Source organism: Brachyistius frenatus, unplaced genomic scaffold (assembly GCF_029030835.1).
Source record: "Brachyistius frenatus isolate BFR_SWC_R1_liver_20210118 unplaced genomic scaffold, ASM2903083v1 Contig_5, whole genome shotgun sequence".
NCBI classification, from domain to species: Eukaryota; Metazoa; Chordata; class Actinopteri; family Embiotocidae; genus Brachyistius; species Brachyistius frenatus.
The window spans coordinates 4,174,501-4,202,003 of record NW_027210604.1 but is presented as its reverse complement, the minus strand read 5'-3'; the positions used below and the strand labels follow the sequence as shown (position 1 = coordinate 4,202,003).

General features: G+C 39.1%; 1 protein-coding gene across 3 annotated transcripts in view; it reads right to left on the bottom strand.

The window, feature by feature from the left end:
* Positions 1 to 1,358: 1,358 nt before the first annotated feature.
* The window catches only part of dpysl3 (dihydropyrimidinase like 3), a 40,685-nt gene continuing 14,540 nt past the window's right edge, over positions 1,359 to 27,503 (bottom strand). For 2 of the 3 annotated variants that reach the window (XM_069717903.1, XM_069717920.1), the window contains exons 2-14: positions 22,756 to 22,844; positions 20,902 to 21,086; positions 18,757 to 18,921; positions 18,506 to 18,567; positions 17,303 to 17,383; positions 16,398 to 16,466; positions 15,192 to 15,312; positions 14,005 to 14,161; positions 13,129 to 13,270; positions 11,951 to 12,121; positions 8,497 to 8,676; positions 6,436 to 6,607; positions 1,359 to 3,244 (exon numbers count right to left, since the gene is read on the bottom strand). In XM_069717903.1, coding sequence (XP_069574004.1) covers positions 3,150 to 3,244; positions 6,436 to 6,607; positions 8,497 to 8,676; positions 11,951 to 12,121; positions 13,129 to 13,270; positions 14,005 to 14,161; positions 15,192 to 15,312; positions 16,398 to 16,466; positions 17,303 to 17,383; positions 18,506 to 18,567; positions 18,757 to 18,921; positions 20,902 to 21,086; positions 22,756 to 22,844 — 1,689 coding nt within the window. In that variant the 3' untranslated portion in view covers positions 1,359 to 3,149. The remainder of the gene's footprint in view (positions 3,245 to 6,435; positions 6,608 to 8,496; positions 8,677 to 11,950; positions 12,122 to 13,128; positions 13,271 to 14,004; positions 14,162 to 15,191; positions 15,313 to 16,397; positions 16,467 to 17,302; positions 17,384 to 18,505; positions 18,568 to 18,756; positions 18,922 to 20,901; positions 21,087 to 22,755; positions 22,845 to 27,503) is intronic. The other variant, XM_069717912.1, reaches the window with a different exon arrangement.

Sequence of the window (27,503 nt, the reverse complement as noted above, 5' to 3'; positions counted from 1 at the left end):
CGTCATTAATACACCATCTGAGTACTCATAGCGCGCAGCATATTGCTATATTTGTCGTTGTGAACGCATTCATGCACTCAAAATAGCAAACGCAAGTAAATAGATACAGGACTTGAGAGGGAAACCGGAAGTTCCGTTCGAAGGCAATTATGTTGCAAGTTCCGCTTCCACCACGCGGGAAAGATGAAGCGCAAACCCTGACCAGCTACAAAGCAAACTTGCAACGATACGTCGTTTACACCCCAAAATCATTTATTTGTGGCAAATTAGTGGACAATGCACTCATTTACTTTGTGCTGTCCCTTGTAGTAGATGGTGCTGCTAAAAAAAACAAAAAGAACACAGAAGTCCTCTTGTACCTTCACAGTAATAAAGTGGTTTGCGTTTGATTGCACCAAGCAAACGATCTGTGATTCCTCGCGGGTTCATGTTTAGTCCAGCAGTCCTGTATACTGGGCCCAGGTACTGGCCTGGCGAGGGGCCCGGGAGCAGGAGAGACAGCCCGACGCTCACTGCAGATATGAGGAAGTCATGCAGCCAGGCAGCTGTAACTTTATGGAAGGTTAAGAAAATAAGATTTTATTTTTTTATTTTTTTTTAAATATAATGATTGATAAGCATACAAGGGGATGATGCTCTATTTGAAAGTGTAAACTCAAGTCACATTAGCTGATAAGGCTTTCATAATATAGAATTATGTGGTAAAAAAAAAAAATTTAAAACCCATTTTTGTTGTCTTGTAACCAGAGCCTATATATATTGCAGGAAAATAATTGACCCATGTGATAGCATATGAATTGTTTGCCGTTACTTCAATTCAAATTTCCTAAAACAGCACTTGAACTGTGTGATCATGTACACCTTATAGGCTTGTAGCTGTATTTAAAATATGTTCCTATTTAAACAGTAGAATTTTATTTAACTTAATGTGAGTAATTCTAACATTCTCTTTGTGTGTCACATAACTGCGAGAATGAGAATCGTGGAGAGTCTTCTCTTATATTATGTTGGCAAAGGAAGAAGGTAAGTGCACCTTACGGAGTCAAAGTAAGTGAGCTATAAAGTAACTACCTACCTACTTACCTATGTCAAATCTTCTCTGCATTGCAAACACTTAGCAATACATTGTTAAATGACATGCCTTACACAACTCTTCTTCCACTTGGAATAAGGTTATTAAAAGATTTGTCAAGATTTGATGATACATTTTTTTTTAATTTGAACCCTTAGTCTTATTTTTTTTTCACCAGATTGCGTGGTTAATATTTGCCCACACTTGGCCCAATATACTGTAGGTATAGCAAGGTGTTCAGAAGTGAGCTATATTAGTCGATAATAAAACAAGAGATGTCAGTCAATAAGTTGCAACTCATGTTTATTCAGGAAACAAATCATACTTCCACACCACACTGTATTTTTAACCTGCCATCTCTGGGTTTTGATACAACAGTAAAAAAGAAACAACATAAAAACAGTAACAAAGGTTGTCAAACTAACATAAATACAACAAACCACCATTTGTGCCTGCCTAAGTCTGCCAAATAAAAATGCCATCTCCTCCCTTCACTCGTCTCCCTCACCCCATCTCCCTCCCCCACAACGGGGTACGAACAAAATAAAAGCTTCCCTTACTGCACTGCAATCCTCTGCCTTATCAGGAAACAGCAGAGACATAAAAACAAGAGCTCTAAGGCCCTCCAACACAATCAGATCAGAGTATTTTAGGTCAACTGAATTGGGCTCAGTTATGTTCTGGCTGATGTTGAATTAGTATTCATCAGCATTGCGTTAGAGGGGTGTGTTGGGATGACAAAGGGGATGATGGTCTTCCGTTTGTCCTGAAATGAAAGCCCAGTTGGTCAGGAGTGAAAAAGTACAGCAGGAGCTGAAGTGCTGTTATCTGAAAGCAGGTTTTTTTTTTTTTTTTTTACATAATCATTTAGTCTCTTCTGTTATTTGGTTGCAAGATTACCAGATATAGTTGAGCTAAAAGGGACAGTTATGTTAATTCATAGTTCTTGCAAATTTTTTTTTTTTAATTATTTTTTTGACTATTCTCCTTCTCAGGATTTCAGGAGCAGCCAGTAAGATAGAAGCAAATGCAAAGGACAGTTTCTTGAAGTGTTTATACAGCAATGATAAGAGAGCAGGAAATACAAAATGACAAAAACATTTTTGGGGTTAAAGAATATTGAAATCCTTTCTAATATTTCTTCTTTCTATTCTTTCGTCTAAACAAAATCTTTTCTTAAGCAGATGATCTTCCTTCTTTTTTAACATCAATAATCAGTACAGTTTATCACGGGGATGGTATTCATCAAACACCTGAGAGGCAGGGGGGGGCAGAAAGATCACAGATCACGTCACCCATGTTAATGTGGCCCATGCAGCTCCATAGCCAACTGCCCTCCTGCTCTCAGATTTGATAAATACCTTTTACTTGGTCCAGTAAACCCAAACAGGCTGCAACGACATCATTCACAAAGCTACATTACATCTACCATATATACAATGCCACCTAGAGCTAACCAATGGTACTGCAAGATAATACATGGCTAATGTGGGACCTAGTGTTATGGTTTGCTGACTATGGAGAAAGCAGGCTACTGAAAAGGGGGTGACATTGAAAGCCAAACAGGATGAAAGAACCTTTGCATCATTGTGACAAAAGCAGTATCCGTTTTCCTTTGAGAGCTCAGTTTGTTTTCCTTCTTGGTTTAGTGTAATGGTATGAAGTTTTAGTGGTGGAGTTTCCCATCACCAAAGCACCATGTGAACATGTTTTCACTGTGGATGTAATGCATTAGGTACTAAGAAGTAGTAAGGCTAAGACTGGTCATGTGTAATGTGCTTTGGGGGTGATTTTATCCTTTAGTAGTGATTCCAAACTGCTCCAATACTCGTCTCTGGTCCAAATTCCCCAGGAAAAGGGATACTATTCTCATCTGAGCATAGAAGCATCGTGACAGGTAAGGCATGAGGATTCAGTGTTTTGCTTTTTTTTTTCCAACTTTTTTTTACTTTTAACTAATCGTGGTTCTCTGCATCTCCTCCTCCCTCCCTCCCTCCCCTATTCCCTCCCTCGCACCCTCAATCCCCCGCTCTGGCTGTTGTCGTTTTCTGGATGCATCCCCTCGTCCTCCTGCTGTTTAGCTGAGTGATGTGATGTTAGAACGACCACCAGGGGGCACTACTATACGGCGGCCAGCAGGCCTGATAGGGATGTCATCTGGGGTGGGAGGACCTGGAAAGAGAGAAAAGGAGAGAAAGATAAAGAAAGCTACTTTGAAAGACACCAATGAGGTCATAAGGAGGGTTAGAGGGCAAACAGAAAACCAGTGAAGAGAGAGAATTAAAGAGATATTTAAAAGACTGGTCGCTTGTACTGTATGATTTAAAATTCAAAATCGAATTTCCATAAATTACTTATCTTGTCTTTGTAGAGGACACAGTGATAAGTAATGGAGAGAAGGGATGCAATTCCATAGACTCTTTTTTTTTTCTTCAGTAGCATCAGCTTTTAAATTTGAATTGATATCTCCACCTGCATGTTAATTAGTTCATGGTGAAGTGCACATGCACTTCATATGCCAGTACCATAACTCTCACTCCCTCGAGCGTGATTAAAACGAATGGCAGCAGTCGTGCACGCTGTTGTTTTAAATGCGTTGGTGTTCATAAGAAATAAAATGTCTTAAAAATCAAAATTTCAGTCAAGATAGTGCAAGAATATCATACTAAGGTATATATTTATCATAGTGCAGTGGATAAAATGACTTTAAATTATGTAAACTATATTTCTGGAGAGACTGCTGCAGTAGAAATGACGTGTTAATGTATGTAGTTTTATTTAGAGGAGATTCCTACAAGGATGCAGTTATAATAATATAAATATAATAATTATAATCTGACACCATGTCAGATTTAATAAACCCTTTAGAAGACAGTAGGACTATACAGATACTGGTGATGTGAGGTCTTCCTTATTCTCTCTTCTGGAAACCAGTCCTGGTACATGTCAATCCTTTCAGATTTAATTTTACACCTAAAAGCTTCGATGCCATCATTGAACACAAATAACTGTTGTCATACACTGACATTATTACTTTCCAGGCACTAGAGGTTTTTCAAGACCCATTATTATCTATGACATATTGTTTGTGTTCTCGACGTGACAGGGAAATGCAAATTTCAGCAGGCCTTGTGCTGTACGAGTGCGGCTGAAACATTAACAAAAGATGCTAGTTTGACATAAAGAATGGTGTTTCCAAAGGATGAGCCAGGGTGTCTGCGGCAACAAATTGTCAGAGCATATAAATGGAAAGTAGAATGATGTCAGACTGTGATACACCAATCTCCTTCCAGACAAGTAAATCAACTCTGCAGGTGGTAGTCCTGGAAAAACTAAAGTAGTGCGGAGACTCATTCTGAGAGTATGCACATATAAGCACATGGACAAATACAAGAATACGCACATGCCTAAACACAGAACTATTTCAAAGCCTGGGAAGCCAGGACCAGTCTTACTCCCCTTTAAATTCATGTATTAGGAAATTCTTTCCAGCGGAGGTCACTTTCTTTTTTCATCAATGATGTATATCACACATTAGCTACGCTTGTAAAGACGGGATCCTCAATGTGGCAGAAGGCTGCACACCAGTTTGTAGACTTTACTCTCACTGATTTAAGCTTCCACATGGACACATTTAGTCCGTCAGCGAGTACAGAATTAGCTGTGGCTGCTCTGTTTGATTGTAAAACAGTGGAAACACTGACTATCTGCTTTGTGATTGTACCATGTGTCTAAAGTATCACTGTTTGGTACCTTGACAAAAGCAATTTCTTGCATTTGTTTTCTGAATCTAAGCTAATCCAATGCTAACCTGCCACATGGGCACAATCAAACTGTCACTCAGCATCCCTGCATAATGGAACAGATGTCAAACGGGGAATACTGTTGTGATCTTTCATACTCGATAGGCTTTCTCAACAGACCGTGTCCAGATGCCTGGACTGGAAATGCTGCGTGTTTCAGGCCCGAGCCAAAACTCATCCAGAATTGCTTCAAATAAGTGTAATTATAGGGGAAACTTAATTTCCTATTGTGGCGCAATGTATCAGGGAGGCTGTAGTTAGAAGTCACAGTGCCCTAACAAGCACTCAGAAGTATTTTAGTTGAGAGGTGTGAAGGAGCTTATCATTTAGAGGAGATTTAAGGTAAAGTTTTTCAAGATGACTCATTAAAGAGAATGACCTAACTGCATTAGAAATAAACTACCGCAACAACAGGCTTTGTACACTCCCTAACCATTTTATTAGGCACACCTATGATCTAATGCAAGCCAGTGAAACCACTCTGCTACATGCATTTAGACACAGCAATACTTGTTTTCTGGACACAGCTTTAGTTCTATAGATTTAGATTTAGACTTTATTAATCCCACAGTGGGGAAATTTAGTCGTCACAGCAGCATCGAAAAAACAAAAAGAGGTGCACACAATATGAGAAAAATGTACAAATACGTATAAGAAATAAGATGGATAAAAAAAAATAAGTATTTTAGAAAAAAAAATAAGAGCAATGAATGAAAAAATACACACACGCACACAGACTATATACACAAAACAAATCAAATTAAATAATACATAAATACAGCTTGGGAAGAATGGAAAAAAGTGTCAGGTGCTATGAAATGAAATGAACAGTGCAACGTTATGATAGGGTGGTGTGTATATGTGTATATTTTGCTCCTTCACAAATACTTGCAGCATTTGTTTCATCATTGAGTCAAATATGAAAATTTTATACAGGATGGGAATTATAAACCAGTATCCTGGATAAACTGGTATACTGCCCAGCACTAATATTTTATTATCGATGACTATAGGTAAAAATGTACAGTTTGTATGCTTTTAATGTAAGGCCATGTTAACTTCTTGTCAAAGCACGCCAAACTAAAAACAGAAAACCAGATGATTCTAACTGGCAGTGTATCTAAATTGAACTTAATGGGGTCTGCATTAGAACTAAAAGGAGCAAAGGCAGCCAACTTAATGACATGCAGAAACAGACAAATTGTCATATAAACACTGTGTAAATTATTTTACGAAGGAGGATGATGTACTGCCCACAAATGCATGCCATACTTTTCACATCATAATGTATGAAACAAGATCATGAGAGATTATTCGGTTACTTTACAGACTTGAGCCTTATTGCCAAGGGCTATGAATGAATCATGCATGAAGTAGACGCATGCTAAAAATCACACGACTGTTACCTGACGTCAAGGCATGAAATAGTAGCTGAGGTAAAGGGATATGAGATGCACATGCATGCTCGTTGTACATACAGTCTGTAAATCACTGCAGACCAGCAACAGAAAAGGACTTGGTAGTAGGCCGATGTTTGTTCTATTAAGGGGCTGGGCTCACCGCATGGTGCAGGGTTACCTGCTAGACTAAATCCAGACTGGTGCAGGTTTCTGACGGGCTGTTTGGTGGGAGAGGTACGTGCAGAGGCCGAGGGGGTTCCACCGCGGGACAGGGAGAATTCAGACACTGGGCCATCGTACATTCCCCTGGGCACTGCCCTCAGGACTGCCAGCTACAGGACACACAAAAAGAAAAGGGATTAACAAAGGATTACATTTAAAACAAGTTCACACATGTTTGGTATTACATGGCTGTTTGTATAACCGTCTGAATTATATATGCATTTTTCTAAGAGCCTTTTTTTCCTGCCGAGAACCAGTTCCAGATTTACACATTCAAACACAAGCACGCACACACACACACACACACACACACACACACATAATCAAACACTTCTCATCGATTAGAACCAGAGACACAAAATACATTATTTGTAGGCTTTCGAATCAAGTTGAAACTTTATGATGCTAGGGAACAAGCCATTGTCTGTATGTCTGTCAGTGGCGTGACGCAGTGGAATCTTGGTAGGCTCTGTCAGGAGTTAAAAAGAGACATCTGTGAATAAAGAAAGAATAACAGCGACTGCTACCAAGACAAACAGCACACTGTTACTACAACTCCACTTTCTCATCAGCAGCCAGCTGCGAATTAAGAAATTGTTGGCCGATGAGATTTCTAGGGCCATAAGAAAGATGGCAAGAGAGCAGAAAGAAGGGTCTGTTTTGAGTAAAAGCTGTTATAAATCAAATGGTTAAATGGGACCATGTATTAGCCAGGAGCTATGACTGTTTTGTTTTTTTATTAGTTATTTTTTGCTTTTAAAGATGAATACCTTAAACGTTTTTGACCTGTAAGGTTTTCAGAAAAATGACCATGAGTGCATTGTGACATATTTCATCTAATTTTCCATTATTTTGGTTTCTTTAAGGTCTGACCTTCATTTTTCAATTCATGTCACCGTACACTTAAAATATTTCTCCTCTGATTACTGACCAGTCTTCCATTAGTTTCCATCCATACAAGGTATAAATAGGCATTTTTCAAAAATATATAATTCACATTATTGCCAAAAGAGATGATAAACAATATCACTCATGTCGGTACAATAAATATGAAGCCACAACGAGTAGCTGGTTAGCTTAGCTGAAAGACTTAGTTTCCTGGAGGTTTGTGGTTAATGTGTTGCTGCCAAGCAACCAGGGAGTCCTGGTTGAGGAAAGTCTGTAAACCCCTGAGCTACCTTGTGACCTTTCCTGTAATAAAAACATTTCTAAATTGCTTTGATGACAGTCTCACAAGAATTTAGTAAATTGTAACTTTGGGACTCATCTTGGAACTTTAATACCATTAGTAATCCTTTTACTGTATGTGGTAGGTCTCTGAAATAGTTATCCAAATCCAAACTCGCCAGGATGACAAATCCTCAACCACCCTCACTGTATGGACCTTACCGTGTATTAAGTGCAGCCAGTAATTTGAGGCTGAACCTTGGAGGGTGATGTCAGACTTACTGTTTCCCCTCCACATCCCACTTCATTGCCTCCTTCCTCCCTGCCCTCTTTTCTCTTCATAATTCTAACTTCCACTTCAGCCGAACTTTTCGTATTTCTTCACTGACAATCCAGAAGGCCTTAACTACTACATTTAACCTTCTCTTATTTTTCCCTTAATCGTCTCTGACGCCATTATATGGATCCATTGACAAGTGTATTTAAAACACCGAATACATAAGGTGTTAAAACACCTTATGTGCTATGAGGTCACTGGTGTTTTTTTAAGCAGTGCATTTTACACAATTCATCATGTGATGAAGACTAAAATGGCTTTCTGCATCAACCTTCTGCAGAGAAAAGTTCCTACGGTATATGGGTATTTTAAAACTTTATATTTTCAACAACCGAGTTGAGTTTCAAGCTGATTTTAGACCTTAAACATTATATGGGTAAGTTCATAGCAAACATCTAACAAAATGTTGTTATCAAACAGATCACTACATACTTTAAAGATAATGACCGCTGCCAAACTGTAAATAGTAAACTGAAGAGAGGAAATTCTATTTACCTGCTTCCTGGCTTTAACACGCTTGTAGGCGAAGTCAGGGAAGGCAGAGCAAGGAATGAAGCGTCCCACTCCGGAGATGACATGAAGGTTTCCATCTTCCAGAACAATCTTACCCTGGCAAATCACCACTTGTGGGGCTCCACGCAGCTCCATGCCCTCAAAGACATTGTATTCAGCAGCCTGAAGCACACGTAGGGAAATATTTGCGATATTAGTGAAGAGGGTAGACTGTTCCAATTGCTAATTGTGAGGCTCAATTACTATGACTATAATTTATGGACTATATATTATGAAAAATATATACAGAATGTATAAACTTGTATTTAGAGAGAAAAAAAAAAGTATACAATCTGAGCGTGGAAATTAAAATGATGTTGTGAAAACGAAAGAAAAAAAAAATCCTAAAATAATTAAAAATATATCTAAAACAAAATCAAATCTAAAAAAAAATTAATCGCGTCAAAGTTTCTCAGATTGACACTGTGTTTAAGGATAACTGAATATGAAAGAAAATGGAACTAAATACAAATAAAACTGCTAAGAAGTTATAGGGCTCTGAAATAACACCCAAGTTGGAGCAAAAATTTAAACTCCAATAATTCCACTGATTGTAAAAAGAACAAAACAAACAGTGGTCTTTTCAGATACTTTTCATTTCAGGTTCTCAAATTCTCCAATTTGGATCATTATTTTGAAACATCCTAAACCTTCCCTTTAAGGACTGATTTTAAAAAAGAAAAAGGGATCAGAGACAGCTGTGGGAAGATGTTTCATAATCCCTTACTCTGTTTCTTCCATTCATTATCATTCATCACCTTGTTACTTGCACTTGTCTGTTTGGCATGTACTAACAGCTGCCATCATCCAGCTGGCCCCTGATGCTTTTTGTAGTACTTCTAACTTTCTTTCCCTTCCTCTCCAGTTGTTTGTTTTTCAGTTTTTTTAATTCCTCAACATTTATTCCTTGATTTATGTTATCCCTGGCATTTTTTCAACCACGTTTTCTATTTATTTTCCCTTTCATTTTCCTTTGTGCCACCTTTCTTTTCTTGACATGTTTGCGATCTGTGATGGTCCCCTCCCCTCATTCCATTGTTGCTTATTTCCTGTTCTCTGCTGCTGTCCAAATTCAGTACAGAACAGGACATAACTAAAAGCCTACTGCCTGCCAAGCATGATGTCATGACTCGGGCGAGTGTGTCTCAGTGTTGCTGCCCGTTCTTGTCTATGTATCCAGATATCCTTGTGTGCATCTATTCAATTTTACAATATCAACAGTAAGCAATCCAGACCAGATGTGGGCTCACTGATAACAAACTAAGACACAGCACCGTGTGGGGAGAGCATTCCTCAACACAGTGTGCTGTTAAACAGGGACTCTCCTGTTAGGTTTGGCATCAGGCTATCCATTAAGGAGGATTTATTGGAACTAGGAGCTGCTGCACTCTTGTCCTCTCTCCTCCTTTGCTATTTCATCTGGAAGGACAACCAACAGGAAATGAAAAGGTGACATCATGATGCAAGAAGCCACTGGTCCTGGGTGGATGTACTCCACATTTAGAGAAGGCATATTATTAGTCCAGTTCTCTCCGTCTCAGTGTGTCCTGCATCTGCAGAGACCACAAAATCCCTCATCTCTCCAACAAAACAACTGCCATTAAACCTTCAGCCAAAGCAAATTTAAATCTACAAGTTTCTTTTCATCATTCCTAAAATGAACTCACACGTGTTGTTACTAAATGCATTCTTCCCCCACTCAAGTATTTCTGTAAAAGCAGGATTTGTCCCTGGCTGGTAAAGCCCTTCATTTCCTGTGTGGACACTTCCTCTGCTGCTGAGCGGTTAGTATGGGATCCTCCGATGTCTATAAAATGGCAGTCACAAGTATCAAGTGTACTGTATGAGTCTATGTGAAGCCCTTGTCTTAGACCTAGTGTGAATGAGGGAGGACAAAAAGCACCTGAAATCATAGAAACAGTTTCTCATGTTTCTACTGTAGTTTCACTTTTAATATTTAACTCAGCCGAAAGTCTAAAATTGCTATTTCATAATATCAGAGTGTAATTTCAGGAAGTTATTGAGTCACATTGCACCGACAGTTGTATACTCGTTTTATGTGGGAAAAAAAAAGTGACAAAATATGTACATACAAATTTCACGGAAGCTGGTGTTTAGTTGCAATTCATGTTCCGATCATTTTTCGATACAAAATGTTTTAGTGCTGCTAAACTCAGCTCAACAGACTTTGACAAAAGTAACATTACAACAGGAAAAATTTATTTTCACCATGATGCACTTTGTTAAAGGTAAACAGCGCTCGCAGAAATTAGCTCATCTTTACCCTTTTGTTGCTAATCTACACTCAGGTCAATAGATTTCTTTCCAAATAATACTAAATTAAAAACTCTCTTCACTGTGATCAATAGTTGTCTCCTTCAAACCCTGACAACCTTATGGCAAAAACATAGTCACAGAAAAAATAGGAAAAGCAAAAGTGTATTGCAAAGGGTGAAGATGGACTAAATGCAGTCCATGCTGCGGCTAGCAGTTCTGATTCAGATGTTGAGCGAGACCTTTCCCATGAAATCAAATCTTCTTCCTAAGCTGTTTTCTACTTATGAGATGAGTTGTTTTCCAACATGTGGTGTGTACAGATGTCCAAAATCTCTGGAGTTTTAAGAAAGTATTTGAAATATTAGTATTTACTGTAAGAGAATCCTGTGGGATAAATTACATTGTGTAAACCCACTTTTCCAATCACGACTGTATTTTGGATGATCTGTTCCAGTGAAAGTGATATAGAGGAAGGAAATACGTCTGATTATACAGCACTTACATTCCTTGTTGATTAACTATATTCGACTGTACGGGACATTTTTGACAATATTTACTGTTGGAATGTTTTTTTGTATTTGGTTAAACTCATGGATGTGAATGATCCCTCATTTTCTAAATCACGACTTTGTCATTGCAAGGTTTTGTAGATTTAGTAGGGCTCAACTTTACATTGTGTACTGATCATGTGGCGAGTGCAGTGTGATTCAAATTAGAAGAGAAGATCCACTGAGACTTCATTTCCGTTCAGAGGAATGGAGAGCTTTCTGGAAGCTGCTCAAAAATGTCCTCTTTCTCTTGACCCCTTCTTTTTCTTGTCTTTTGCACATAAATAGATGCAGACACTTATCTCATGTCACATTCTACTTAATAATTTTCTGAAGAAATCACACCCCATCAAACAGCTTTTTTTTTTCACCAGCTGTGCATTAAATCAAGTAGACCAAGTAAGTTTTACTGAGAAGTTGTGCAACAATATAGTTTCACTTGTTTAAATGTTGAGCTTAAAAAAAAAAATACACATTTACAGCTCAAAAGTGAAGTGAAACTGTGAAGACAAAAGAAAAAAACAGAGATTAATATAATACGTAGAAATACAAACTTTGACCTGTGTACATACCGAGTTGTGTGTCTTGGCAGTGATGGTGCCAATAGAGTCTGTGTCCCAAATGACCAGGTCGGCGTCAGAGCCCACAGCGATTCGACCCTTACGAGGGTACAGGTTCAGAACCTTCGCGGCATTAGTGCTGGTGACGGCCACAAACATGTTCTCGTCCATCTTACCTGTAGTCTGAGAGCAAAACAAGCATATACAGGGAATAGTAAGTATTATTCAAAAAAGGGCAACTGGTTACTGCAAAATGTTATAATGGTCCCCTATCATCTTGAACCCCTGTTACTTTTGCTTCTAGATATACTTGGATATACTTGATGGCGCTCTAGCTCGATGAGATTTCGTTGAAATTCTTCTTTTAACATTTAAAGGTACACCGTGGAGTTTTTTTTTTTTTTTTAACCTCGAACACCATTATTTTCTTAATTCCGCTGATGAAATGGTCAGTTAAAAATGGCCTGATATCAGATACTATGCCCAAGATATTTAAGAAACAGTTCATCATTATGGAAGATGTCTGTGTGGTAAATATGGCGCCGTCATCAGGAAGCAAGTAGCTTAGAAGAAGACTGAAAGCAGGGCGACACAGATATGCTGACTCTGTCAAGATTTGAAAAAAAATACACCTACCAGCAGTCAGTCCAAGAGAGACTGTATTTTACTTTTTAAAGGCCCACTGACATTTTATAGCCAGCACTGCAGTCCACAGCAAAGGACAAGAATGCTGCATGTTAGTCGTATACTGACACAGTGATAATGATAAAGGACAAAGGAAAAATGAGGGTAGTGTGCTGTGTGAGGGAAAAGACAGATGTTGCGATAGAAAAGGAAGGGAGAAAGCGAAGTAGAGAAAGTGACAACACAACAGCAAAATGTAGAGGAGAGCAGAGATGTAAGAGAAAAAGTGAAAATATTTGTTTTTTTTAAATAGACCAGAAAAATGAGAGGGATGTGGATTTGACTGAAGATCAGAGCACAGACTGAGCAGGACAGAACAAACACAGCAGAGAACTGATTTAAAACAAAGCTATGGCACAGAAAATCAATGATTTTCCTCAGGGGAAACTGTAGAAAGCAAGCAAATCGAGATGAAAATAAAAGTCAAGAATACATTTTCATGTGCCTTTTTTACTGTCCAATTTTCCATTTAAAATGTCAAAATAAATAACCTAACTAATCCTCACCACAGCTTTATCCCAGATGAGGGTCATTCTCTCTTCCACTCCATTCACGCCCTCCGGGATCTGAGTGAAATCATCCTTCCCAATGGCCTTCTGGGCCACGCTGAAGGTACAGTGAGCACTGCCAGTCACACTCAGGTCTCCACTGGGGAGAAGAAGAGACATGGAGATGGAATTCATACCAGCACAGCAAGTTAAACAAGAAAACTGCTGCAAACACAAGGAAATCTGTTTATTTACTTTAGCAGGAGAATCAGTAAAACAGAACAAGGTCTCAAAGCAACTGAAATATGCAGCGTGCCAGAGTCTGTTTCTCCAGCACAAACCATTACTAATGTTTCCTGTTTCCATATGACGCTGTAACTCACTCTCCAGACCCAGTCCACTGTTGTGTAACCACGGTTGATTTATCTTAGGCAAGTAAGGAACTCTGAACTTTAGTTTCATGAATTAATCTAACTTTTACATAACAAAGCTGTTTGTTATTTCTCATTTTTCAGTCAAAAGTAATCTTTGCACCCCTACATTCAAGCAACCAGCACAAACAAGGACATGTAAACACTGACAAAGTGGAAAAAGATCCATTTATTACAAGCTACATGTTTCCCAAGACCTCCATTAGGTAAACTTCCAATGATTTAGCTTCTTTTCTTTCTTTTTTTTTTTTTTATCATTTCCTGTGTGTTAGTTTACTTACAAGCAGTGTGTCATTTGATGAGACAAGTGACCACGAGGCTACATGTACTGTATCCTGCCGTGCCTTTTGTTGTGTTATCGTTGCACACTACAGTAATACAAGATACAATATTACGTGAAATACTAAAACATGTTGCATCATGTCTCAACAAAGAATAGAGAGGGAGGTGCTATGACGCATACCTGGACAGCAGTGTGTTCAGATAGTCTGGAGTGGTGGGATCAGGGCTGAGAGGAGGTGATGTTACAAAAGAAGCTGCTTTGGCCCAGTTCTTGCTCCAGTAATGTGTCCCATCAGTCCCCAGGCTGGCTGTGATTGGCTCCCCAAACACAACATTTCCTGAAAAAAAAAAAAAAAAAAAAGAGAACATTTATTGAAGTATCAAATGTGAAGTGTGCTAGATTAATTTCAGTGACTCTTTGCATTTTCAAAATCAGGACTCGTATCGGTTAAGCCTGATAAATTTGTCAGCATTTTAATCTCACTAAACGCTTCATCCGAGTGTTTGCAGGAGAGGAAACATGCCACCGTTGGCAAGTTGTACAAATTTCCCTTTGGCTCAGACCCAATTGAGGTTGTTATGCATGATGATTCTGTCAAGAATACATGTCTGCTCTTGTGTTTCTTCATAATTCTTGGCTCTCACATGAAGTATCAATGTTTCATGTCTATGGAAAGAAATAAGACTCAAAAAGGTCCCAAATGTGTATTACATGACGTACAAATGAAAAAGAAGATTTTGTATTTTACGTATAGATTTTTAACTTAACTTCACGTATCGGATAATTTTTGGCTTTTGAAAACTTTCCTGTGTATACAAATACATTTTGTGACACTGTTTTGCCATAATGTATGTGCTCGGATGAGTCGGGTTACATTTGCATGTAGAATTTTAAGAGTCTTTACGCTCCAAGAATAGAATCTTGTTTTCATTGTCTCAAGCAGAGCCGAGGTGTGTGTGATGTACATCTGTAGCCTCAGGGAAGACAGAAAAATCTTCTCATGATGGCATCAGTGCAGTTACTGACGTGAATTTCTAACAATAAAAAAATCTGAGACAAGGGTTAAACATCAAAGAAGTATCCAGAGCGGACAGCAAAGTAATGATTAAGAATATTCAGATCTGATGAGATTTCTTCCTGTTTAGGAGCAACTTTTTTCTACATACATGTGTTAAACAATATTATAAAAAGGATTTGAAAGGTAGTGTTTTGTCTTATTTTACTTAAAAACATGTGTATAGACAACTATTTGGGGATTATTCAAAGATAGCCTTTACTGCTACTCTATTGAAATACACAGCAAGCGAAAGCACTGCAATTTTCAGATATGCAAGTGGTCAACATCGGACAAGAAACTTGTAAAATACCTTTTTTCCGGGCCTGTGAGATGATGTCAGCAGCACTCTTGCTCATGACCCGGGTCACATACAGAGGACAGTTGGTTTGGCTGGCAATGGTGACGGCACGAAACACCGCCTCTGCCTCCAGCTACAGGACATGGAGGTTTTGGCCATTAGGATTTGTTTTGACTAAACTTAAAACATAATATAACACTGTTAAAATAATGAATTGAAACATTTCAAACTAGAAACTTTAAGGAATTATTCAGCCACCTTGAATTAGGGTCATTAAAAGCAAATTTAATGACATCAGCAAAGAAATGCTAAACTAATTTCCTAACTGAAAGACTTTAGAAACATTTTGAACACATGTCCTCCATAGAGCGCGCCTTGTATTTTAAATTGAATTACTGTATTTCTTAAATGTCCATTTCTACAGTACTGTGTGTGAACATCAGCTAGCAAGAAATATTAATGACTTTCAGCACAAAACAGTGAAAAGTTTCCAGTAGAGCACAAACTTCCAGATGTGATAACTTTCTTCCACATGTTTTTTTTTTTTTTTTTTTTACTTTGTAATGTGACGCAAACACAAGCTGATAATTGTTCTTCTCGTCCACAAGCTCAGTCTGGATCCAATAACCAATAAATTAAAACCAAACAGGACACCAGACACCGATTTAAAAATAAATAAATAATAATAATAATAATAATTCAACTTGGCCTCGGCTCAGTCAAACTGTTACCAAGTTTTTAATTTGTTAAGACTCCACTTAACTGCATGACATTATGATACTGGTGGGAGAGCATCACTCCACTACGCCACAGAGTGGGAAATCCCAATCAAGCTAAAGGCAGACAATTTGCTGAGTTGAAAGCTTGGCTTTGATTTTGCTGTTTGTTGAAGAAACATAAGCAGAAATAATTGGGGGAACCAGAGAATTTTCACCCAGCGCCTCTACTGCGTCTGAAACCACATGCACGTAACGAAAAAAAATTGTGAGGACCAGTCCAAAAACGTCATGGAGGACGATACGAGTGTGTGTATGTAGGGCCTTGTTTGCACTGCGGAAGGTTTTTTGTGCTCTTTTATGTCTTCAGATTTATTTCTCATTTTAGATAGAGGCAAAGACCAAGATGGCTGTACATTTACAGTACGTATATCACGCAGCTAAAATGTTATGTACTGAGTTTATATGGATTTGTGTTCAGTGCGTGAGTGATATACTGTACCTCTTCTGGCCTGCTCAGCACATGTCCCTCAGGTCCAGTGATTCCCATCTGCAGCATCCGGGTCTGCTCCTGTTAAACAAACACCCAAAACGTTGGCAGTTAGCTGCTCCGTTCATTAATAAACTACATGCAGAACTATGCGGGATGTAAAATGAATTTTACATCTCTACAGAGATGTAAAGTGAATTTTATATCTCTACAGAGAAACTGAAGTTTAAATCTCAACCTCAAGCTGGCATTTAGTGATCAGAAGAGGATCTGCAGATTTATTCAGTTTGGCATGGGTTTCAGCATTTACCCATGATGGCTGTCACTTGATTACAACATATGCTCTGTAACAGCGTAGCACACAAGTCTGACCGAGGCGTCTCTGTCCCAGGAGGTTCAAAGTAAAGGACACAACATAATCCGGGAGTTCAAACATTGTTGCTCCTACAGCTGATGAAAATCAGACTCCTTCACAGTCCCCATTACAGACTGGATAGGAGAGCTGGGACTTGCGATGAATTAGATCCAACATGCACACACTGATGGAATCCAGACATCTGGAGCTCTGACTAATACCGACTCTCTCAATCTACCAACTATTAAGGTTGATTCACTTTCATTTGTCCGCAATACAACACAGCCCTGTATAAACTACACATACACAGATAACTGTCCTACAGGAAACACTTTAGTACTCCCGCACATCAGTGACAGTGTGTTTAGTCTGTAGGGGGTGAAGATGCACTGTGATAAGACTAGAAAGGGAAACTGAAGTAAACTAAACTAAAATAACTCTCACATAAACAAACAAAAAAAACATTGGCAATGAGACAAGTAATTGCAGAGACTAGTAAAGAAAATGAGGCAGAAGAAAGAGGGAAATGGGTGTCTGTTAGTTTATTCATTTTTATCATTACCTCAGCAATGATCTCGCCATTTTCAGCATGGACCTGAGCAATGCCTCCCCTCTCTGCCAAGAAGGTAAAGATCTCATAGAGCTGCAAGAGAAAGAGACAAACAGGGAAATTACAGTGGCACTTTTTTTTTTTTTTTTTTTTTTTTTGTATTTAAAATCCTGCTTAGCTGTTTACACAAGAACAAGAAACTCCTTTTTAACTCTGGGTTCACCCATAAAAGAAGCCCACAATTTACATTGTGTGCACCAACGACACACTGCAATTAGTGTGTGTGGTCTCTAGAAATGGTGAGACTGGTGTGGGACGAGCTGCAGTTGTTATGTTCCTCAGTGAGCTGCATGACATCAGTTTTTTAAGCTGGACGGTTTCAGTTTCCTTATGTGCTCCTCTGACCAATCAAATTAGCTACAGCTGCATGAGAAACATTCAGAGTCCTGCCTCACACTGTCTGAGATTGTTTTTTTTTACAAGAGAGTCATAGTATACATCACAGGCTACAGTTTACATAAGGACAGTTGGAAATCTTGTGTATCACTGAATGCCAACTCATGATCATTTACTCACTTTCATAAACACTGTGTTGAGCTCAGAGCCAAGCCATTACAATCTTTTCAATGTTTCTCAACAAGTCAGCAGTGACTGATTTATATTGATTGCAAATGCAATTGACTGCTTGAATAGAATAATAGGGTAATAGGTAAATTACACACTGAGTAAAACCAAGATAAAAACACACCATGTTTCGGATTTCTAAGGAAGCCACACCAGCCACAAACCATTTTTAAGACAAAGTCTGTATCTTATCCAAACAGTATGTACACTGAAACAGATTTTGCTAGCTGTTTTCATTTCTCCTGTTTATTCTGGCCATGAAGAGATTCCTTCCTGATGTGTTTCCTGTGTCATGAATGAGGGACAAAAGCAACAGTTATTGTTCTGTGCACAGCTAATATTAGGCTTTCAGTTGTTTGAAATAGCAAAATCAAGTGGAAAACCTAATAAGCTACAGTCTTTTTTGAGGAAAAAATACCAACTTTGCATCATCAGAGACACAGTTTCCTCGCTGAGGCGCAGTGGAAGGATAGTAACAGCAAAGTGAGGCCTCACAATTTTCACAAAGGGGATCTCTGGATTTTGTCAAGGATGTAGAAAAAATGTGAACCCATCTTTTTAAAGCGTGCATGATATGAAAAGTTATTGTACCTCACTGTTGCTCATCTGGTAGTAGTCCTTGTAAGCCATGTAGACCTGGAACGAGTTCACGCCTGTAAAAAATGAATAGAACATAAAGAAGAAAACATGATAAATGATACTTAAAAAAAAAACACCAAAAAAAAAACAGGGACATTGTTTTGTAAATTTAAAATTTTCTAGCTTTATTTCATTAGAAGTTGTAACTTGGGAACTCCAACACAAACACTTTGTAGATGTCACATTTTGCCATCACAGCCCACCTTTCTCCTTGATGAGATTGTCTACCTCCTGCTTCACACTGTCGTTCCAGTGGGTGATGTCCATGTGGAGAGAGTAGTCGCAGCAGGTTTTCTCATCAGCCCACTGCCTCCACTGGTCATAGGACTCCATCAGGCTGGTACCAGGTTCTGGGATCACGTGGTCCACTGGAGTAATTGGATGATAGAGGAGAGAGGACAGAAGGATGAAGGGAGCGTGAAAGGAGAGGTTTGTAAGGGGAAAAGGGTTTGTCAGATGGGAAGAGGAGGGATAGCAGACGAAACAAAATGAATAGAGAGAGAAAGGAGTGAGAGAGTGAGGTGGGGATAGTCACACATAGGGAGGTCAGGATTTGTCTGCTGGTGTTTCTACTTTGAGCAGGGCAAAAACTCAGACAGACAGCTGATTATGCAAGAAACACGATACAGGGACAGCCAGTGGGGACAAACCTTGTTCGATGTCACATTACATTCTGTACAATTTTATCTGGGTGTTTGTGTCCTTGAAAAGAAAATGGGGAGACTTCAACTGCGGCTGTATCCGACTTTAGTATTTGTTTATGCAGCATGATCATTTTTTTTCAGTCAGGTGCAAGCAGCAACCAACTATGATGTCACCATCTTGCTAGTTTGGAGCGGTTTGGAATCAGAAGTGACCATATTTAGACGGGCTGGGGCTGGGGCAGGAGCGAGCGGTGGATCTGACTCGATCTAATTTGAAACCTGACGATACTACGTCCCGCCCACGATAGCGAAATCCGAACTGCACCACAGGCCTGTCAATCAAACAGACAAACCCCCCAAAACACAAATTTGTAGGCTTATTTTCTAATTAATGACGGGGTTATTTCCAGATGGACCACCACAAAACGAATAAGGAAGAGTGACTTTAGCTAGCAAAACTGAAATAACTCGTAGACAAAATTTGTTGACTTCGATTTTCATGATAGAAGTTGAATGGGAGTCAATGGAGCCGGAGGCTTTTTGGAGCCGACCTCCAGTGGCACTCGGTGGTATTGTAGCTTAAGGCACTTCCGCATCTGCCACATTTTTCAGACCCGAAAACTACATCCACTTTTATACACAGTCTATGGTCAGGTTCTTTGGTGAGTTTAATAGTAAGCAAATTATATAACTTGAAAAAAATGCAGGTTGTGCAGCATGTATTAGCCCGAACACATAATTACAAATATAATATTTAAATTTGCATGATTTTCTGAGAGTACATGTTTGCCTTTGCGCATGCATGTAAAGTGGATATTCACAGTCTTTTGTGTCTGTTTCTAATGAAAGTATTTATGGCCACATTACATCCTCACTGTACACAACAGTGTCACTGTGCACAAAATATCTGGCTCCATCTAACTCCCGTTATAATAAAATAAGGCCTCCTGCTGGCTCGCCACCTGACTGGCGCCTTTATCTCATTAAAGACAACCCAAGCTGCTTATGCCAAAAGGATAAAGCTGGAACACTGTGATGACACACACATACACAAAACCCCTGACAAAAACACAACATTATTATTTCCTGAACCACTTTTTTGTTCACCATCACTCAAACACAACATCATCTGTTAGTAACGACAAGCATATACAATGCACACAAACAGACACACAGTACAGATTTCCACTTTCTCACACATCGCCCCCTGGAATATAATCCCTCTATGAATGGAGGCGATGAATAGAGTTTGCTACTGTAGCACGCCTGTTAGTGACTCTGTCTGTTTGAACACAGACCCACGCTGGCAAACAAGCTGCAGAGCAGCAGCCAGCTCAAAAGAAGTTAACGGTATTAATGAAACGGTTGCATCTAGCAGCTGTTGGTTGTGGTAGCGTCTTGTCTCTAAGTTACACAAACACAAACATATAAAGCTATACTCTACACAGACAAGGATGCAGACACACACTGGTGCCCTATTTCCATGGCAACATTGTTTAACCCTATACCTCTCACCATTCCTGCCCTGTACACTCAATCTTTTGTATAGTCCTCTTTTGGAGAGTTGCCCATAACAGTTTAAAACTGCTTCTCATCCCTCCCTGTCTCTTTCCCTCTGGGTTTCAACCCTCCCTCCCCTCATCACAGCCTCATTTTCACTTCAGTCTTTTTCACTATGACTATGACCTTTCTGAGAGCTCTTACCGATCATGGTCGTTCCACCAGCAAGCGCAGCCTTTGACCCCTGAGCGAAGTCATCCACAGTTGTGGTTCCACGGTATGGCATCTGGAAGTGGGTGTGGATGTCAATACCACCGGGGATCACCATCTTCCCATTGGCCTCGATGGTCTTCACTCCACCAGGCACGATCAGGTTGTCGCCGATCTGCCTGTTGAGGGGAGATAATGATGTCATAAATTTGTAATACGATAATGTTACATCCACCATCCAAAAAAAATATGTTTAGAATTATACATTTTTTTCCTTGACCAGTACTACTTTTGTTATACAATGTAAATGTATGGAATCTGTAATATTATATTTCAATTACTTTACGTATTTTCCAATAATTGAGGATAACAAAGAATTTATAGGAACTAAGACTGAATAGCAATGGGCAAAAAATAAGTATTAATATTGCAAGAATGAAATGATGTGTAAAAACAGATGCGAAACCTGTTTTAAACAGTCAATTCCTTTAATTTTACAAAACAATACAGACATCAGGTGAAAATAAAACTGTGTTAGCATCAGTCCAGCCTGACGCTTTCCAATCATGTTTCCAATTCATTTGAATAAAAACCAAAAGAAGTTTCTTAACCTAACTGACCCTGAAACAAAGTCAGCCAAGCTTGAAGCAGCACATTGTCAACACATCAACACTTCAACCCAACTGGAGAAAAAAAAAAAAGTCCTGTTGTTCAAACTTGATAGAGGAGACAAACCAGACAGACAGATAGGCATAAGCCAGTGTCTCTGAGTTTGCCAGCAGCCCAATGGTGCTGAAGGCGTCTGGGTGTTTATTATGCAACACCAGACTTTCAGTAGGTGCCTCTCTCTGAGCTGCCTCACTAACGGGCAATGGGAACAAAGAGCCTATAATTGGAAAATGAAGTGGGAATGGGGCAGGGGGGGGAAAAGGGAGTGAGGGAGAGGACGGACTGATTCAGGGAGATACAGAGTGAGGTATTCACCCAGACCACCCCAGCCTCGTCTGGTGAGGGTGGAGACAGAACTGTGGACTAGACTGGCTGTTATCCCTCTACCCATTACCTCACTGAACATGACCACCAGAAACAAGTTCTCATTCTTGGTTTACAGTGTCCATGATCACGCAGTTTGTGGTCATAAATTCAATGTTTAATTGATTGCAGTTTCCGTCTTTCCGGGAAAGAGTTTATAAAGCTGTTACTTGTTATTTAGCTGGAGTTCATTTAGACTGTAATCATTGCTGTTGACTTAAAGTCTACGTAAGTCACGCAACCAACTGGTGTCTCTTGTTTTAAGGTCAAATAACATCGTTAATGTGTCATCTCCCTTCTTCTACAAATTCATACAAATACATAATTACATACTTTAATAATTAAGCTAGTCTTAATTTTTTTTTTGAAATGATTAAGATTTATCATCCTAGCTTTTTCCCCTTACATTTTTGTTTATTGTGACTATTGGTCCTGATGACATTTTACTAACAACTTCTGTCTTGGGTATTTGAGAAACATGAACATATTTCCAGTAATGCATCTGTTTTTACTTTCAGTCAGACAGTTTAACAGTATCTCTGTTACAGGGTGACAGTTACACCGTTTTAGGAAAGCTGACAGAAGATTGAGGACTGAACATCTCACAAACAATTATATTTTTCCCCAAAAGTTTGTAATTTATACAGCAGCCGCACAGGAAAGAAGCTTTTAAATATGAAGAAGAGGGAAGAGGTGAGATACTAATAAACCTCCACAGAAAATGGATGATGAGGCCTTGATGAGGGTGAGTGAAGAGATGAAAGCCAAAGGGAAGAAGTGGGAGCAGAGCAGAAATGAGGGCAGTGGAGGACTTACTTAATGAGGCCATCCTCCATGTAGATATCAGCCTGGAAGGATTGGTCATCATTCACAATCCTCCCGCCTTTGATCAGAAGCCTGTCGCTCTGTAGAGAAAAGATTGGAGAACGGGGGGGACAAGAAGGGGGCATGAGAAAAAAATATTAGGATTCAATGCAATAAAGAGTTTGTTCGGCAAAATCTTCAAGTACATATACACGAGAGGAACATTTACTGTCCGAGGACATGTCTGTACTATATTTAGAACTTGACAATGCTTCTGTATGTCTCTGTAGTTAGATTATGCCCTTCTCTTTACACCCGGAGGAAATGAACAATGTTTCATTCATTAATTCTTGGCTGGGGAAGAGACTCTTTTCCCATGAACAAACATCACACGCAGTTTAGTTATGGACCACCCTGTAGATCTGACTGCCCAGCAAAACAACACAGGAACTCACCCTTCCAAATATCTACCTCAAACAGACAGGTCATGAGATGAAAATCCATATCTGGATCAGATGAAGTTACACAAAAATAGTGCATAGATGTATACACAGACATGCCTTTAGCTCATTCGGGTGATTGACAGTTTGCTGCTGGAGGCAGAGCTGAAGCTGCTTTTAGGGATTGATCATGGATTAACATGTGAGCCACGTTAATCCAGATTTTATTATGCAACAATACTAAAGGTGGATGTTATTTTTCAACCTAACGCACTTATCTAACAGACAAAATGCATCATAAATAATAAGTTATTGATCATTTTATCAGGCGGGATATTTTCAATGTACATGAGAAAATAATAATCCTGATCACTGAGTGTGATTCAGATGTTCCAAGGTGAAAACTCCAAAGCAACTTCGCATCTGAAGATCTCTTCAACATTACATATTGTGATGTGCGCCGATCTGGGCGTTGCCATGACGCCACACAGTCAGACATCAGAAATTTGCTGCTGCCACTGCACCACAGGCTTACTCTAGCAGGCAGTTGTCATGGTAACAGGTTGACTACAGGGAGAGTGACTAGAGAGGCGGGTAGACGGGGGGGGGTGCCTGGATTTGCCGATGTGTTGGATGGCTGGTTGAGTGTATACAACTTGCTGTAGAGCAGGGTGGAGGGCTGCGGGGATGGGTGGAGTTGTTAGTTGGCAGATGGTCAGCTGTGCAGCTGGTTGGCTGATTTATGGGCAAACTGTTCATCTAAACTGTTGCTTAATCCTCTGACCACAGGAATATATAACAATAAGTCATGCGAGGAAAGTGTGACATTTGATATAGCCCACAAACTTATTCCGGCATAATTTTGGCATTCATTATATTATTTAAGTCATTTATCAAGCCAAAAATGTTAAGTACTTTCTTATACCAGCTTCTTAAATGAAAAAAATGCATCAATTCTCATGGCATTAAAGTTGAATTATTTTACGTTTAGCGCTGTTTTAGGATAAAATAAGTGACCTGAAGACGTCACCTTCGGTTCTGGAAACATTTCTGGGACACTGCTCTCCTTTTGTATTGTTTTATATACACTAAATGACAGATGTATTAACTGATAATGAAAAGACTGATACGTTGCAGCCCATAGTATTTAACTTCTGTGTGGGTAGAGAGCAACTTTCTTTTGAAAAATCTATAATATTAGGTTGTTTCGTAAAGCCTCCTTTATACATCTGCACTCTGTAGAATGGCCGTTGAATAATCAGTTGTTTACCCGGTTAAAAGAGACAAACTTCCATATTTCACCATCAGCACATATGTGCAGTGATTTACACCCCTGGCTCTGGACCCAGAGTTTCATCACTGTAAGATACTGTAGCCATTCATTCACACATCCAAAAAAAGGAAAAAGTAGAAAATGGTTTTGTATGTTGCATAAGTGATACACGCATAATATCTGCTGAGATCATAAGCACACACAGTGTGGGTATTCTTGTGTCTGCGTTGTGTGTATGTGGTGGTGATGGTGATGGAGCACAGTGAAACGGAGCCCAGAGTCTTGCCAAGCAACCACACCCTGAAGCAACACATTACAGCACATAGTCTTCAGCAGCTGGAACACCACAGCAGCATAAGATCATAATGGAAACCATCGCCCTGAAAACATCGCTCAGTAGCTCAGTGACAATTCTCTCCAAGTTAGAGCTCTGTTCAAATCCAAAATCCTGTACTATCTACTATCTACTATCTAGGGCTGCAACTAACGAATATTTTCTGTGTGCTGAAAATTAATATTCTGGATTGTCAATTAATATTTTCAGTCAATTGTTAAGAAAAAGGCCAAACAAATGAGAGGATTTCTGTCTATTCTCTGTTTTGCATCATTGTAAGCTATTCTCTGACATTCAAATGATCCACTAATGACAAGCAGAATCTATGATGTAGACAACTTGCAGCTTGAATACAGTCATAATGGAGGACAGCTCTGGAATACAGACCTGTTCTCATCAACTGCATCTGGGGAGCAGAGTTTTTTTTTTTAATCTGATTTATAATACTGCAGTGAGATGTGGTGCCGGCATGCATGGCTGCCTTACGGAAGTGCTTAACTCTCTCTTTCCCACACACACATCCACCTTTTCAATTTCTGCCCAATGGCTGATATCAGTATGCAAGAGACCACACTCACATTTAACAATCAATACATTTCCATTTCCATTACAATCCATTATCTTCCCATTGCTGGGTTGCTCAGTATTGCATTTGATTTTAAGTGCAAAGCAAGATGTTAAAATGCTTAACGTTCGCAAGTCAAATCACCAATTACAAATCTAATGGTACAGATCATTTGATTGGCAGTAAACATGTCTAAACTGAATAAGAATTTCAAAAACATGTGACTGTAAATACGAGTCGTAGCAATGCAGAATATGTGACCAAACTGCCATCCCATTTTAATGACACGTAATCTGAAATTAATCCGAGTTTTTCATTGACATTTCTTCATCACACTTCATAAATCTAAACGCGCACTCAACATTTATTGTGGCTTTCTCGCAGAATCTCTGACAAACAGTCACATTCAGCAGGGCTTCTGTCATTCGACCACAAACAGCAAACGTGCACATATTATCTTTAGACATGTATCAAGTGACAACATGCCGTCTCCAAATGTTGCCACAGTTATGTCACAGTCAATGTGTGCCTGAATACTGTTTATAAGACCACACAAAATGGTCTTGTAAGTAGGCATATTGCAGGTCTACACTGTAGCCAATCATGTCAACGGGAAGTTCTCTCATCAACTTGGTTCATAAAGTTGTTGCAGCTTTTCACTTTAACATTTTTTCCTCCCGATGTAACACGACTCTTGTGGCTTTGCAGTAGTGACATTGCTTCAGTTAAACCGTCTGTGCTATTATGTGGTCATTGGAATAAAAGTAGCCATTTGTTACAAGATTAATGAGACAGTCACATCTACATAATGACTATTAAATGGCGTTCAGCCAAGTCCTGAGTCTGAGATCGCACTGCATGACCATTCCAGATGGTAGACTCAGTTAAGTACTAATGGTAGACTTTGATCTAATGAAGTCTTGATACAAAACAAGAGTAACAACTGTGTATTAAAGTATTATAGCGCTGTTATTACAATGCATATGCACCTCCTAATTGTTTAGTAGTATTGCCTGTATTTACTCATGTTTGACTGCAGATACTTCAGACTTGTGGTTGTATTATCTCACATTTGTTGTGGAAAATATATACATTTCTTTTAAACTAGGATCTAGTAACATAAGAACACAAAGATGGATATTTGTTTAAAATAGAGGAAAAAAACCACAATACTGTGTGCTAGATCAGGATTTTAACTTGGGGTTCCAATATTTACACATGACATCAGTGATAATATTGATCCTGATTTGCTCTGAGCGACCTTCCAGGGTCATTGACCATGTCCTCATTTGTCAGTCATGCCACTATTCCAGCACCCACATTGTGGAAAGGAAAAATATATGGATTAACTGTAGATAACAGTTACTGTACTGTATAGGAGCGATAAAGCTGATTCTGCTCTCTGACCTCGACAGTTAATGTCTTTTGTTCTTTTGCTTTTTTTTTTCTTAAAACAAAGTTTTGGGTCAAGCAGAAATATTTTCAACTTTTTTTTTGCTCATCTCCATTTGTTGCAACAATAGCAAATGTGTGTCTAATTGAGCTCACTTGTGTCTTTCCATTGACCTTGTATACAACGCACTCATAAAAATCACTTCCAGATGACCTTATCCCTCCTAAAGGGTAAGAAAACATGTTACTGCGCTGTTAAATTAAAAGATGGTTGGTTACATATGGTGCATTTGACTTTGCTGTTACTGGCTTATAAACACAAAATGGTATTTTTGAGGCACCAAAACAAACATCTAATCTATTTATATATCTAATTCAAAAGCGATAAAATGACATTTCATTGACAAATGTTTCAAAACCTTTCATTAGGGCTCGAGCACCGATGATGCGAAAGCCCTATTGTTCTTCAAAGAATTATTATTCTGCGTTATTCTTATTTTCTGTAAACAACTGCATTTTTGGAGGCTTTATCATATTCAAAAACTCCTGACAAAAAATGTCGTATTTTGGTGGGCGTGGCCAAATGACTCGCTAGCGCCCCCTAAACAGATGCCCGGGCGGCTACATTTACTTACATGCACGAAGTTCGGTGGACATGTGTATCACAGATGTACAAAAAAGTTCCATTGCACCATTACGTCACCTCAACAGGAAGTGCGCCATTTCGAATTTAGTCGCCATTTTTGGCGATTCACA